This window comes from Eutrigla gurnardus (genome assembly GCF_963514095.1).
Source record: "Eutrigla gurnardus genome assembly, chromosome: 12".
Classification (NCBI taxonomy): Eukaryota; Metazoa; Chordata; class Actinopteri; order Perciformes; family Triglidae; genus Eutrigla; species Eutrigla gurnardus.
The window spans coordinates 4120592-4137907 of record NC_139926.1 but is presented as its reverse complement, the minus strand read 5'-3'; the positions used below and the strand labels follow the sequence as shown (position 1 = coordinate 4137907).

General features: G+C 42.1%; 1 protein-coding gene across 1 annotated transcript in view; it reads right to left on the bottom strand.

The window, feature by feature from the left end:
* The window catches only part of LOC311022291 (radixin), a 51152-nt gene that overhangs the window by 18904 nt on the left and 14932 nt on the right, over positions 1-17316 (bottom strand). The window contains exons 3-4 of the mRNA XM_084023443.1: positions 4483-4566; positions 37-132 (exon numbers count right to left, since the gene is read on the bottom strand). Of these exons, the coding sequence (XP_083879569.1) occupies positions 37-132; positions 4483-4566 (180 nt within the window). The remainder of the gene's footprint in view (positions 1-36; positions 133-4482; positions 4567-17316) is intronic.

Here is a 17316-nt window from a genome sequence, read left to right as displayed (position 1 = left end):
CATGGGCAGAAAGGTGTTGTGTTTAGGCTCTCTCACCTTCTTGTTGAGCTTCAGCCACGTGACGTAGCCTTTACTGTCTGTGTACTGGAGGCCGAAGAACCACACCTCCCTCAGACCCACCGTCTTCACCACCTGAAACAGAGCAAATGCTTTCCATCAGTCCACAGGATATGATGGAAACGCTCCTCAAGTCACGTCACGTTTTTCGGCTCCTTAGACTGCATCGTCAAATAGTCTATTTGATATTTTCCCTCCGGTGTCCAGTTTGTGTCCCTCAATTCCAAAAAATTAAAGGGATAGTTCGGAATTTTGGACATAAGACCTATTTTCCAAGTAAGCCGGTGTTTTGGAGATGTCTGGAGATGTTTTCAAGAAATTTCATTCAGTTCTTCTAGTTGCCGAGTTCGCTTGTGCTATGGCCCTTTTCGATTGCCTATTTATGGGCAGTATTTCGGGCGGCGCGTCTTAGAGTTTTGAGTCCGACGGAGAGTCCGCATGTGTGGATTCGCGTGGCCGTGTGCTGCCCGGTGTTTGTGTGAGGTCCAAGCGCTTTTCAGACAGCCTTGGGGGCATAAGGGCCGACAATTCGGCAGTGTTCAGGTGTGTATTTACCGGAGGGATTCACCGCAATGCCTCCGAGGGTTTACGGTTCTCCGGACGGAGCAGAGGTTCGGGTTCGCGGTGCGTAATTGTGGGTATTTACCGGCTGGATTCCGAGCAGCGCGTCTTAGAGTTTTGAGTCTGACGGAGCAAAGTAAAATTCTGCTGCTGCTGAGAAACTAGTCCCTCAAAAAATGGATGATTCATGCGATGCGAGGTTAGTTTTGTTTCAAATATTATTCTATCAACACAGATATGTACATCGACAGTCTAGTGTTTTAATTGATTTGCCTCGGGTGCACTGTGGAGTGGGCAAGACTGTTTTAAATACCATGCTAACTAGAACGATTGACTTGCGCTAGCCATAGCACAAGTGAACTCGGCAACTAGAAGAACTGAATGAAATGTCTTGAAAACGTCTCCAGACGTCTCGAACACACCGGCTGAGTTGGAAAATAGGTCTTATGTCCAGAATTCCGAACTATCCCTTTAAAATTAAAAATCACAACAGGAGATCAGGAGATCACGTCTCCTGAGAAAACAGTTATATATTGCTGACCAGTACTTTACTCCCTCCATACTCTCAAACATGCTTCATCATTCACCAACTGTCATCCCATTTACAGAGAGAGAGAGAGAGAGAGAGAGAGAGAGCGAGAGAGAGAGAGAGAGAGAGAGAGTCAGAGTCCCTGGGGGGAATGCGGATGCTTACTCCATGATTTTAAAAATCAATAAAACAACACTCACTACAGCCTAATTACCCCTCTCTCACACACACACATGCATGTATCCAACAATGACCGGCATAAACAGCAGCAACACACTGAAACAACCGTCGTAAACATGTAACTGTACAAGCTATTACACACACATACACACATACACACACAGTGGGGCTGGGTATGCAGTATGCAGAGGCAGCTATGAGGATGCTGAGAGCTCAGTATGCAGATTTAGAGGCCTCAGAATGAATGATTTGGGAACAAGATAAGAGAAGCAAGGGAGAAGAGGAAAGACGGGCAAGGGACCAGGGCTTGAAGCGGATATATATAATTCTATTTTATTTATATCCCCGATTATCAAAAATGCAGCATACGACATCCTCTGTCCCGAGACTGCCAGCCGTCCCCCATCATGATTACAATGTCTACAGTGAATAAAAGAAACCAGGAGATAGTGAGTACCTTGTGCACCAAGAACATTGCTGACTTATAACTATGCAATTTCACATCATTGTCGAACATTATTATGTTGGTTATGCTATAAAGATAACCTTCAAGGCAAAACTTGCTATTGATAAATACATATTTTGTTATTTAATGTTTATCCTGACACTAAATTGCCCGTAGGTGTGAATGTGAGTGTGAATGGTTGTTTGTCTCTACATGTCAGCCCTGTGATAGACTGGCGACCTGTCCAGGGTGTACCCTGCCTTCACCCACTGACAGCTGGGATTGGCTCCAGCCCCCCGTGACCCTAAATATACAGGATAAGCGGTAGACGATGGATGGATGGATGGATGTTTATCCTGTAAGATCAGATTCTGTAAATCAAAAGAGCAGATTCAGAAAACTTTTAAGACATTTAAATCAATTTGAAAATAATCGGTAGACTGAGGTAGGGTATTGTATCAAAGTCATTATTTGTGTCGTGACAACACTGTTCAGAGGCTTACATGTTGGTGTTAGTCAGTTTGATTAAAAAGCTTTCCTCCCTACCAAGGCCTTTATCTCTCTGTGTGTGTATAATTCCCTCGACAGCCTCTTTATCAACGGAGCACTCCCTTCATCCATGTGAATCTGCAACATTTAAAAATGGAGCAGCTCTCCAGACCAACTGAAGGGTTCTTGTTGCACACAAACACATGAAGGATCACAGGGAGACGGGACTGTTTTCATCCCACAACACCAAACGGTGCATGTGTGGCTGGTTCAGATGAGATTTAATCACTGTCAGTGGGGAAAGAAGTTCACAACAAAGCTGTGGAATCCTTTCTGACTAGAGTGGGTCTTTGGCAAAATTATATACAGAGGAACAGGAGAAAGGTGTGATGGTGGATCTGCATTGTCTCAATACACCTTTGTCTCCTGAGGAAATTAATTTCCTTCTACAATGTGCTGCGTTCAGTCCGTCCACATTTACTCATACAAACGTCTCCTTCCCAGGACGTCTCATGATTTCTTTGCTCATGCTGGTTTTTCAAAGAGGGAGGATCTATTTTATCCACATCTATTTTTAGTTGCTGATGGACATATGAAACTTCATCCACCACCACTCTCATTACTTCTACACCTGTCAGCTCAATCACTCTTTCCCCTTCTGTCTGCTAAAAGTCCAAATCACAGATATATAAAACACAAAAAAGCAAACGTTTGCTACTTTCCCTGATGAATGGCCTGAATTCATTTTAATTTCTGCTTCAACATAAAGTGAATATTTGCCTTGCATTTGTCCACTGGGACATTTGTGTTTATTCACAAGCTAATTACGTTTACTGTGTTCACCATCTTACTGTAGCGTGTTAGAATGCTACCCCGTGTTTAGATGGGTTTAGATGGTTATTGACAGTGTATGATGTTCAGATATTGATATGCAGAGCACGCATTTTACCAGTAAGTATCTCAGTCTATCATGTTTAAGTGTGAGAAGACAAAATTATGATTAATAAACTGTGCAGCCCCATTTCAGTTTGGACCAAAGTGGTGGACTGACCAACATCGGCCTCCCTCGAGCCCGGAGCTAGCAGAGCAAAAAGACGATTTCTTATGTGAGTGGTCCAATTTTGAAAGCATGGACACAATGTTCCAACGCCTTTCTGGGGAAAGCTATTATTGATTATCCTGATTGGTCAGTTATCCATCGCAGGAGGACAAATACCAAAACAGTCCTTGATGAGTTTGACTGGGGAAGTATCATATAAACTCTGTCTGGGACTCTCTTCCCTCACACAGCAACATGATTTATAGGACAGATGCATCACATATTATTCAACTTTTCAAGGAAATGAATGAAAACCATTCCCACCTTTTCAAATAGTCCTACTACTTCACGTTCTTCTTACACATTTAAACCAGGCATGCAGTGTGGTGCCAGCTTTTCAAAAAAACAAATATTCCACATATTCTAAATGCGATTGGTATAATTCAACCTTCCAATCTCATTCATACTAATTAAACCCATTCCCACTTTTTCATCTTTTCATATAAATTCACTGTTATGGGTGCTCTCCACGTGGTTTGATGTATCTAATATGATACATATCTATGCACAATAACTCAACATTACATATTATTGCATCACTTCTCCTGGTTTGTGATCCAGTTTTGATCCAGTACCCCAAAGCTCCATTCAAACCTTCCACATATTCAGTGCTTTGATCTCGTACTCTAAAGCAGAAAGCAGATGAAAGAGCAACATCAACACAGCCCCCTTTCTGTCTGTCTTCCTCCCTCTACGTCACCGCAACCCCAACAAACCTTTCCAGCCTGCCATGAAACAATGCTGAAAGCTGCCCTTTTACACACAGACCCACACACCGTCCACACAACACTTCCATCCACTGTCTCCCAAAAGCTCCCAGTTTAGACAAAGACCACTTTGTGTGTCATCTCTGTACAGAACCAGTACCAACCCAAACCCGGCCAAGCACCCACTGGCACACACAATCACTTTCAGTCTTTTCATTAGTAATGGATAACAATCATCGTAATTCTTGCAGGAGGTCGCAGAGTCCACGATGAAAAACACATTTCTTACTCTCTACTGTTGTCGAGATGGATTTCGTACACCTTCCTAGCTGCTGTAAACACGTTTGTCCTCACAATGTGCCCCTACATCATGGTCCTGTATACAAACATGTATGTGTGTATGTGCGTCTCTTACTTGGTCGAAGAGCTGTTTGCCTGTCGTGTTGGGTTGGATGGCAAACTCCAACTCAGCGTCCATGGTGGTGACGCGCACATTAATCTGCAGAAAAGAAAACAAAATGAATAATATATACATTCCATTTCAAATACATAATGTCTCAAACCAAGGTGTGTTAGACTGCTGTTACTTCATCATTTGTAAGATAACCTCAAATCCATTTTTTACATTTCTACATTTTTACAGAAACGGACTTGAAACTCAGCTGGCAGTTTCTTTCTTATTTTTTTATCTTTTGTCTTATCTGATTGTGGTTATATTTGAATTATTGTATTGTTATTTAATTGTTATTTTTTGTCTTATTGTTACTATCAATATAACTCCTCCCCCTTTTAACAGATGTGGGGAATTAGGGCCATGTTTGAATATAATGGTCATAATTCCCTCTCTAATATCTATTTACTGTGAAAACATCTGCTTCAAACAATGAATTTATTCAAGCTTCTGGTCAAAAACATATTCTTTACAGGATTACATTTGAACATATGGTATAATTTACTTGCACCTACTAAGTTTAACTGAATAGCATGTGAACGCATCATCATGTAACTAAATGCAACCACCGTCAACGTTAGCAGTTAGCTCCATTATTTAGCCAAACAGGACTGTGCTGCTAACCGCCAGCTTTAAGCCAACATTAAGCAGCTCTCCTCCTGCAGATTTACTGTTCACAATGTAGCATTATCAGGGACAGGATATGGTGCAGGAGAATGTTTGAAGTGGAATGGAGAAATGTCATCAACCCTTTTAGATCACGCCCTTGGTCATATTGTTCACCTATTTTACAATATATGAAATACATGTATTTCTTCTTATTTTTATAGCAAAATCCAATATTATTTCTTCCTGGAAAACAAAATATGAGCATTCTTACATCAGCTTGTACCAACCAATTTAAAAAAAAAACACATCATGATATCTATCAATATCAGCCAATCAGAGCTAGAGCAGGTGGTGAGCTAATCTTTTGAATGTCCTGCATGTCTGTCCTTTTTCATTGGGAATACATCGCCATGCGGAAGATAGATACTCTGGAAATGTCTTAATTTAAACTACAGCTATGTAGTACTTGCTTGCAGTAGTGATCCGGCATGATGTTGCTGCGCGCATAAATAAGCTGATAAATGATACATAACGTAATATCAGACTTTCTGATACTTGGAATCAGAACAGCTCGAGACGATAATGCTGATTGTTGGAGAATATATTGATCTGGATGAAATAAGGGCTTTGTTCAGAAATGTATTCTGATTGATGATCACTGAGTTTAAATTGGAAAAAAATAATAACATTTTAAGAGATCACACTAAGTGAATACACAAGAGAAACTAGAGGGAAAAGTATGAAAGACTGCTGATTCACAGATGAAGCGAAATGTGCTAGTGGGACAGCCTGGGTCCTGCTATCAAGCTTCTATAAATACACACACACACACACACACACACACACACACACACAGTTTTACAGTCCATGTAAGGCACCGGCTGTTTACGCCACTCATCAGTCTGCCAGGAAGCTGCGGGGAGGAAGATGCTTTCACTTTACTCTAATGAGGGAAACTCTATTGAAAGCTTCCACTGAAAATGTCTAGCAGCCGAACCTCAAACACACATTCCCACACATTCATTTTTTATTAAAAAATGATATCTTCAGAGTAGATATACGTTCAAAAGGTCCCAATATCAACTTCAATTTTTATAAAGATAACATTTATTTATTTATGCATGCTACCATGCTACCAATGCAATTAGTAATGTGCTGGTATTTGTAATGTGTTAATGTTTGTGTTGTGTCCATAATGTGTTAGTGTTTGTTATGTATTCGTTTGGAAGGTCTCTAAAGGTCCTCGGTCTCTAGTTTGTGGTTGGAACGTTTCATGAGGCTGTGATTGTCCTAGAGGTCACAACAGCTCATTGTATACCCCAATTAAAAAAAAAAATTCTCACTACATTGAAATGGCTATTATGTGGACTAACATCATCACTTATGAATGAATTTGAGCTCCTTCGATCTAGGAGTCTCACCTTTACAGTCGAACCCACGTATGCACCATTTTTATAGGATTAAATAATACATTATAAACTGCATGTTAATGGGTTCTATGGTTCTATAAGGGTCTCCACTTCACAGACATGCCATAATTGTGTTAAAGACTCGTGGGTCACCATAGAACCCTTCATTCATTAATTCACATACTTTGAGGTCAGAGGTCAAGGGAGCCCTTTGAAAATCACCATGCCAGTTGTCAACCAACAAAATGTATCTGAAATTTGGAGCGTTACTCAGCCTCCTTACTGACAAGCTACATAAGAGTGTTGGTATCAATCGATTTGATTTGTTTTTTCTAGTTTCAAATGATACCAGCAACTTCACTTTATTATTAGGACTGAGCCTGCTACAGCCTCTTCAAGACATTATGTCGCCCCCCAGGATTAGCGAGGATCCTGTGGTTCTCAGAGGGTTAACAGGTTTTAAAGAAATGTTTCTGCTGAAAAGCAAACCAGCGTCCTGCAATTCTTCTGGGCTCTATTCAGAGTACTGAACACACTGTAATACAAAATATTGTGTTGGTGGTGTCCTGTGCTGCAGCGAGACCAACTGTCCTCACAAAAGAGAGCACAAGATGATGAGCAAGTAAATGTGTGTGTGTACATGCGTGTGTGTGTGTGTGTGCGTGTGTCAGACAAACAGAAAGATAACGCCTGAGGTGAGCAGAGACCATCAATCACAAGAAACCAGTAGTCAGGAAATTTAAGACTCACAGAAGCTTAGCTGACCTGAGAGAGAGAGAGAAAGAGAGAGAGAGAGAGAGAGAGAGAGAGAGAGAGAGAGAGAGAGAGAGAGAGAGAGAGAGAGAGACACACACACACACACATGCCATCGTATGGTTGTGTTCCCATACTATCCCAACATCTACTTTTTCTTCCTCATCAGGGACCCATTGCACAAAACTAGGATAAGGGATTAAGCCGGGATATCTTGGTTATCCTGGTTCAACTTATCCGTGATCCGGTTGCACAAAAGCGGGATAGGGGGCAGTAGGATATGTTATGGTATAAGTTACCATGGAGATTTATTCTGCGGAGTGAGCCTGCTCCAGACCAGGCTAAATTCCAGGATCTATTTAATCTCATCCCTTATCTCAGTCAGCAGTCACCACAAACAGAAACCAATAGTTATTCCACTGCCCACTACACATTGTTATCACATATAACTAGACACACTGTCATTATTTAAACGTTTGTGATCATTCATTTCAATCATTTTGGATAATTATGATTTTAGATGATGTTGCTATCATTAGGTAATTTACAGTTTCCCATAGACTATAAGGCTATATATAAAATGACGGAATATTAGAGCCACAGAGAAAAAATAAAAATTCAGACTTCGAGAATAAAGTCATAATATTGTAACCCGTTGTTTTAGAGGAGAAGAGTATTAAAGTACGTTTTGATGACATTCCTAGCAAAGAATCTGCATTTTGTTGTCATATTATGCCTTCAGTGAATGTATATGATCTTTCGTTGGTTCGGGTAAGGGTTAAGGTTAGGTTAGGTAAATGCTAACTAGGAGGAGCCGGGGACTGAACCAGCAATCTTGCAGTTGCCAGGCAACCTGCTCTACCTCCTGAGCTTAACCCCCCAAGGGTTATGGTTAGGTTTAGGTCTGATGCTCTCTAATAACCAGCATAACGTGACCAAGGCTCTGTGTAATACGTAGGAAAGCATACAAAAATATTGTGCTTTACTTTTCATACTTGTTAGTACGAAAGCTGAGTGAGAGCAGCCTCACCTCCTCGTATGCCTCCATGAGAATTTCTGCCTCCAGCGGGGAAAAGTATGCCGCTCTATTGGCCATGGTGAATCAGTGAATCTGTAATCGGCGGCGGGGTCTATTTGAGGGAGCCGTGAGCGCACACCTATCCAGGATTGGTTTCACCTGGCTTGATGAATCCGTGTCTGCTCATCCTGGCTTGGTCTTTGTGCAAACAATTAAGCCTGGACGCTTTTGTTTTGGATCGATTGAGCTCAGCTCAGTCACTAATCCTGGATGTCTGTTTTGTGCAACGGGCCCCTGGAGCTGAACAGACACGAACAACCATGTGAATTTTTTAAAGTACACACTCACACATTCACAACAAACAGCTTTAAATGGACACAAGCAGTGAACGAAAAATTATTCATTCAACCCTATTGTATACAAAGTCAATGTGGAGATGCTAATAGACACTTCTCAGCGCTGGGTGGAACAAATGATGCAAGGTTTGCGTAGTTGCACAAGTTGACATATTTCATTTTCAACTTTTTATGATATTAAACTTTCTTTAAAGCCGAGCAAAAATGCCTTTCTCACATATTTACATTGGTGTGTATTGGACAAAGTGTTCAGAGACAGAGTGGAGAAAGTGCACTCATTCCTACAGTTTTCACGCTTCACTCTTTGGATGTAATTTCAAGTCCAAATGTAGAGAAATGTGTGCTCTTTCATATAATGTCAAACCATGAGTCATATTGACCGCAGGTCCTTTCAGGTCCAGCTCTTGCAAAATGCCAAAAATCTGGCTTCATCATGTGTGTGTGTTTGTGTGTGTGTGTGTACTTGTGTGCCACAGCAAGACAGACATCTGTGTGTATGTATGGGAGCCCAGCCATATGGGGGTTTGCATGCACACACTTTATTCTGTGTACCTGCATATCTTTGTATGTCATGTGCCTCTGGGTTCTGGCGGATAAGGCTGCCATAGCAACATCCTTGTGGCTAATTGTAATGTAATTTTCTAAAGAGGGATTTTAACACTTGGGTAATGACGTAGACAGGATTGGAGGTGAGACCCTAGCCAAACAAGAGATCAACATAATAGCAGTTAAATCAAAGGCTGCAAGTAACATTTGTTAATCTGACAATTCATCTTTCAGTTCATAGGATACCAGAAAATGCAGACAAGAATGTTGTGGTGTCCGAACAACAGTCCAACACACTATTCACTAGTTCTAGGTTAAGGAGCCATCGCTGTACCTTATGCAGCATGGTAGAATGGTCGCTTCCAACAGGCTATGACAACAGAAACATAAAACAGATTTACGGATTAACTTGCTGAATCGTTCTTATTTAGTCTGGTTCTCCGTGCTTCATAACTTTAGCCTACTACTCCATTCAAAACCTCACTTCAGTGAGTCCGCCACTTGCTGTAAGTCGATTTACATTGCACAGAAGTTGATTTGAATGTGAATGTCCCCTCCACTCCTATTTTATTTCTATGCTTCCAACACTTATGTACATTTTAGTCTCGAAAGTTCATTTCAGGCAAACTTCTTTAAGCTTCAACTTCGGGGCCTCATGTCTTGAAATTCATTTTTGACATAGAATAAAGTGATTGAAAATAAGTGTCTATAATGGCTTGTAGTGAATCAAAGGCCTGACTGAATAGGTATGTTTTACTACACTTACTATTATTACCATGGCATATGATGCATATTCAACTTGCCCTTGTTAATAGCCAAATATTGGAGGCAAATATAAAATAAGTCATATGATTGAAATGTAGTTACAAAGGCTATAAAGGAAGTCCTTAGTAAGGAAAATACAGCAGTTGTGGTAAATCTGCAGTTCTGCTTGGAGGGTAGAAATGTGAGCAAGTAAATGTGTGTGTGCACGCGTGTGTGTGTGTGTGTGTGTGTGTGTGTGTGTGTGTGTGTGTGTGTGTGTGATAGAGAAAGAGAGCAACATGTCTTGTAGTTGATAGCTACAAAGCGTTAGCAGATAAAGTAGCATACGGTCTCCGTCCTTCCTCTGACCACAATCCCCTCTGCTACCGTTGACCCACAGCTACAATAAAACCCTTTTGGTCACATGTCAGATGCAGTTAATGTAATATATATATATATATATATATATATATATATATATATATACACTCAACAAAAATATAAACGCAACACTTTTGTTTTTGCTCCCATTTTTCATGAGATGGACTTAAAGATCTAAAATTCATTCCAGATACACAATATTACCATTTCTCTCAAACATTGTTCACAAATCAGTCTAAATGTGTGATAGTGAGCACTTCTGCTTTGCTGAGATAATCCATCCCACCTCATAGGTGTGCCACATCAAGATGCTGATCTGACATCATGATTAGTGAGCGCATTCCTGCTGTCAGCATGCCAATTGCACGCTCCCTCAATGCTTGTGGCATCTGTGGCATTTTGCTGTGAGACAAAACTGCACATTTCAGAGTGGCCTTTTATTGTGGGCAGTATAAGGTACACCTGGGCACTAATCATGATGTCAGATCAGCATCTTGATGTGGCACACCTGTGAGGTGGGATGGATTATCTCAGCAAAGCAGAAGTGCTCACTATCACACATTTAGACAGATTTGTGAACAATGTTTGAGAGAAATGGTAATATTGTGTATCTGGAATGAATTTTAGATCTTTAAGTCCATCTCATGAAAAATGGGAGCAAAAACAAAAGTGTTGCGTTTATATTTTTGTTGAGTGTATATATATATATATATATATATACACTATATTGCCAAAAGAATTCCCTCACCTGCCTTGACTCGCATATGAAGTTAAGTGACATCCCATTCTTAATCCATAGGGTTTAATATGATGTCGGTCCACCCTTTGCAGCTATAACAGCTTCAACTCTTCTGGAAGGCTTTCCACAAGGTTTAGGAGTGTGTTTATGGGACTTTTTGAGGTCGGGTTGAGGTCAGGACTCTGTGCAGGTCAGTCAAGTTCATCCACACCAAACTCTCTCATCCATGTCTTTATGGACCTTGCTTTGTGCACTGGTGCACAGTCATGTTGGAACAGGAAGGGGCCGTCCCCAAACTGTTCCACAAAGTTGGAGCATGGAATTGTCCAACATCTCTTGGTATGCTGAAGCATTCAGAGTTCCTTTCACTGGAACTAAGGGGCCAAGCCCAGCTCCTGAAAAACACCCCCACACCATAATCCTCCTCCACCAAACTTTACACATGACACAATGCAGTCAGACAAGTACCGTTGTCTTGGCAACCGCCAAACCCAGACTCGTCCATCAGATTGCCAGATGGAGAAGCGTGATTGGTCACTCCAGAGAACGTCTCCACTGCTCTAGAGTCCAGTGGCGGCGTGCTTTACACCACTGCATCCAACGCTTTGCATTGCACTTGCTGATCGCCATGGAAACCCATTCCATGAAGCTCTCTACGCTGTTCTTGAGTTAATCTGAAGGCCACATGAAGTTTGGAGGTCTCTAGTGATTGACTGCAGAAAGTTGGTGACCTCTGTGCACTATGTACCTCAGTATCCGCTGAACCCGCTCTGTCATTTTACGTGGTCTACCACTTCTTGGCTGAGTTGCTGTCGTTCCCAATCACTTCCACTTTGTTATAATCCCACTGACAGTTGACTAGGGGTGTAACGGTACATGTATTTGTATTGAACCGTTTCGGTACGGGGTGCTCGGTTCGGAACGGAGGCGTACCGAACGAGTTTCCATACGGACATATTAAGTAGAGGACCGCATGTGTGGAGCATGCTGCAGCCGCACATGCGCAGTTGCGCACACCGCGACACAATAAACAGCAGTAGTAGCGGACGTCATGGCTAATGCCGCTAGCGTTGGCAACAAGCCAGAGTTGGAGGACCCTCCCGCGACATTAAGGTCTCCCGTTTGGGAACACTTCGGCAAAGCGGTTTACCGACATTGTTCATGTGAGGTCGGGTATGTTTCTGGCAACACGTCAAACCTGTTGACGCATTTGAAACGGCACCACCCCCACGTGAACATCGCTACAACGAGGAGAAAGACGAGCGTAACGTTAGTGCAAACACAGCTCCCCACCGCATTTAAACAGCCTCTCCCTGCCCTGTTCAATTTTGCACATCAGATGGAGAAAAGATTTGTTTTTAAAAAAACAGTCTGAGCCTTATTCTTGTTATTTAATCTGAGCAACAACTTGAAACTATTTAGTGTTGCAACTGTTCAATTTTGCACATCAGATGGAGAAAATATATTTTTGCATTTTTGTTTTCTTACTGTACCGAAAATGAACCGAACCGTGACCTCAAAACCGAGGTACGTACCGAACCGAGATTTTTGTGTACCGTTACACCCCTACAGTTGACTGTGGAATATTTAGGAGTGAGGACATTTCACGACTGGACTTGTTGCACAGGTGGCATCCTATCACAGTACCACGCTGGAATTCACTGAGCTCCTGAGAGCGACCCATTCTTTCACACGTTTGTAGAAATATACAAACTATTTTATACACCTGTGGCCATGGAAGTGAGTGGAACACCTGATTTCAATGATTTGGATGGGTGAGTGAATACTTTTGGCAATATAGTGTATATAAAAAATAATAAATATAATACATAGAAATAAGAATAGAATAGAAACCAGGGTATAATAAAGTATTTGACAGCAACCTTTCTTTAAAATAAACTAATTGCAAAGGTTATTTGTATCTATGAAGGAGCATCAGGTCTTTTGTCTCTCAGCCTGATCTCCAGAAGGTCATCCAGGCTTTTATCTCCTCTTGTTTAGATTATTGTAGCTCATTGTCCTTATGGTTGAGCCAAACAGTTATCTCTCCCCTCCAGCTGCTCCAAAATGCTGCTGCTCTGCTTTTAACGAATACGAGAAGACAAGATCAAAGCAGCCCTGTTTTAGCCTCTCTTCACTGTTTACCAGGAAGTTGTAGGATTGATTTGAAGAATTCACTGCACAGCACTTCATGGCTCAGTCACGACATACGTGGATGTATTGCAGGTCCGCTATTATGAACCAGGATCAGACAGAAACCTACACTTCTGAAATGTGAAGACAATGCTATGTAGGGCTGGGTATTGTTTAGAATCTCACGATTCGATTCGATTTCGATTCGTTGGGTCACGATTCGATTCAATATCGATTCGTTTCGATATTGATTGAAATGCTTCGATATCGATTCAGTATCAAGTAGAAATACACAAGTAAGAGTACCAAATCATTTTTTCAAATAATTTATTTAGTTTCATGCCTTATGAACAGCCGTGGTATAACTCATAGCATGATCAAACAGGACACTGCTTAAACACTGAACTACAGTGCATGTAACGGGTTCACACCGGCCGCGGAAGCTATGGTAGTAGACAGTAGTAGTGCAGATATACCGTTGAAATACACATATTTGTGTATCTAATCTTCACATTTATTAAATGTATTTTCTCTTCCTGTTTCCCAGTGTGAGTTGAGATACACAACTATGATCGCATTTGTCAATCTCGGTATTTTATTTTTAAAATTGTTTTTATTTTTAAAATTGGCCGGATTGTCTCGTGTTTCTTTGTGTGATTTACTGCCAGAATTGATGCGTCCGCTCGCGGCACGCGCAAAAAATAGAGCAGACGCCGAAACGATCGCTTCACGCCGCGGGACGGCCGCGCCTATTCGCGGCGCTCCGTGTCTGGTGTGAACTACACTATTGCTTAACAAGAGCGCCGAAAGGAAGCGGGCTCCGCTACGCGCCTATTCGCGGCGAATAGGAGCGGTGAACGCTGTACTCACTCCGGTCGCCATATTGTAATGGTTTGGTCTAGTGTCCCCGTCCGTACAGCGCGAATCACACGAGGGTGCCGGTCACAGCGCCCCCACTGGCCAGGGGCTTGAATCGATTCAGAAGATTGCTGAATCGATATTGAATTGCGGGGAAAAGAATCGCAATGCATTGCTGAATCGATATTTTTACCCATCCCTAATGCTATGCTATATATATTTATTGTGAGGTATCCCAGCAACCAACCTCCTCCCCTAGGACTGGCGGGAGGGCCCGCCATCAGGGACAGCGACCGTTTGCCCACAGACTGAGGCTGGTGTATTGACAACCAGTACTATCACTCACAGCTGCTCAATACCTGGCAACAGAACACAGGTGATCACCATTCCACTACTCACGTCACCCTCTGTATAAAGCACAGTTTCTCCCCAGTCTCAGGGGGCCCGAGGACTCCAGCGCAGGAGGAAACAGGAGAGCTCCAGAGAATGGAGAACACACAGGGAGCGTTTGACTTGGCCACCAACCAATGCAGGGAAGTGGATCATTTCTACTAACTCTCTTTTCACCTCTCACCCAATCTCTCGCAGCACCAGGCATGGGTGAAGGACACCTCACACTGAGAGTGAAGAACCCCGGATCGGGAAGAATTTATGTTGGACTTTGGCCTCACCCAGTCTCCCCACCTTATCAAATAAAGACTGTTTGTTATTCACCTTTACCAACTGTGTTGTTCGGTTCCGACCCCCCATGTACCCCACCTAGGCCAGACTAATCTAGGCCAGATAACGCCTTTTAGTGAAACACAATGAAATAATGATTTTTTAAATCTATTTCTCAATTTTCTACCATGATGATTAACTTGATTGATTTTTCAAGTCGCTCCTGATATTCACGATATTCCTGATGACAATTCACCACTATCAGCGTTTTTATCCATCGTTCCACAACGAGATCCTATAGTACAATCCCTACGGAAGAGATAAGGAGACCCTCCTCCTTCTCAGTTTATGTTTGAAACCTTTTTCTGCAAACCTCCTTAGTGAAGCGTAGAAAGAACGGCGACAAACTATGAATGGTAAAGCTTTAACGAGCCACACAGCTATGATCTAATGTGTCGCTTCCATAATCAATAGAGAGCAGATGCTGCAGAATCAGATTTCAATTAAAAGACACAACATGTATTAGTAATGTGATTCATGCTCGTACAGAGAAAGAAGTGGACGTAGTCACGGAGATGTCACTCATTGTTTAATGGACTACGGAAGCCTCAAGTTAGGCATTTCAGCCATCACGCTATCTTGTAATTTTCATCAACCAGTGAAAAGAAGTGACCATATTTGGACTGTGGAGGAGCGACGGGTGGATCTGAGAAAGAAAAGCAGCAGAGCAGAACCCTTACTGGAACTGGATCCATCTGGATTCTGGTGTGAAGCTACTAACAAAGTTAGCTTCATAGTTCAAAGTCAACTTTATAGCTAAGTGTTAAAGTCATCTTAGTAGCTAACTGCATTGTTAGCATGGTAGCGATCAATCAGAAGGTAGTCCCGCCCTACAGCATCCCCTGCTTTCTGGTCTGTTGGACTCTAAATGGACCACAATGTACTAAATGAACATCATGCTGCTTGAAGAAGACTTGAAACTAGAGATTGAGACCATAAACTCATGTTTACAATGTTTACTGAGATAATACATCAAGAGAGAAGTAGGCTCATTTTCTCATTGACTTCTAAACAACCAGACTTCTTTTTATTAACCAGAGGAGTCGCCCCCTGATGGCCAGTAGAGAGAATGCAAGTTGAAGGCACTTCAGATTTGGCTTCACTTTTAAGAAGCGGAGGGTGCCGCCTGTTACCATGTTATCCACAGCAAGGGCTGACAGCTACCCGTAGGCTATTGTGTCGAGTCAGAGGCCGCCACCTGTCGACTGCGTTGTCCAGACAGCCATAATTAAAAGCTGCTGCTAGCTAAGTAGATTAATGGAGGCTTTGATGGCAACCAGGGTCACGCTGCCATCTTCACCTTTTCATCGAAATCCACTCTTTGTACACTCATCTGCTAAATGTTTTCTCTGCGTTCATCACCCCCACTCGGATTTTGCCTCTTCAATACCCTTTTTCTCTCTACAGCTCTTCTCTCCATCACCACTTCTCCACTCCACTGTTCTATCCGGATGTTTCTAGGTCATGACATATAGTAATGTGAGTATTTATCCGTCATGCTTTGCACTTGTTTATCACAGCTGTATTTTCAAGGTGTAGAAATTGTACAAGTATATTGTTTGGAATTATCATGGCAGATACAACTTCGCCTTCAGCTGTGGAGAACAAAGAATGAAGAGTGATGACTCATCACTGATGAGCAGCGCAAACCTAATGTCCTGGCTGTCCTGTCCCTTCCAGTGTTGGGACCTTATCTCGGAAAAAAATATGTACAGTAGTCAATGGTAAAGCCCAAGTTATGCTTCCGCGTCGACACAACGCAAGGGGGCTTGCGGACCCCTTACGTCCTTGCGGACCCCCCTTACGTCCAACGTAAGGGCCTGACGTGCACCTCCCAAAAATCCTAGACGCACGTCGAGGCGACGCAACACCAACGCAACACCAACGCAGCGGCATTGGCTGTGATTGGTCCGCTAACTACATCCGCTGGAGACCGCTTTCCGGTTTCCACTCATAAACACCGCCATTTAAACTTTTAATAGGCTACTTTTATTGTTTGCACCTCGTTTTATTGTTTGCACCTTGTCACTTTTGCACGAAGAAATAAAACACCAAGTACTGAAAAATTGTGGATGTTTAAAGCCGGAAAGTAAACAAATACGCTATAACGAGGCTAACGACGATATACGCCAAGAGTCTCGTTAGCTTGCTAGCAAGACAAGCTAACAGCCGTGTTGGTGACGTACGTTGTGTGAGACTAGAGATGTACTTCACTGAGCGCTTTCACACAGAGACTTTCTGGACTCAAATTGACAAACATCATATATGTAATTCATGACACTGTTAAAATAGGACATACACATTATTTGTCTTCCGTCCTTGACTATAGTAAGGTTTTTCCAAATTAAGGTCTCAAGAAGGGGAACACAGGAAGGGGCGGGACTTATCCTCTATTTGGATCAGCTTTAATATTAAAACCACACATTAAACATTGTTTAATGTTCTGAAGACTTAAGGGTTTTAACCACAACATACTATTTGGTGATTTATTAAAACTTTAGTTTTGTTTCCCCTTTTAGAGGACTGATTGAA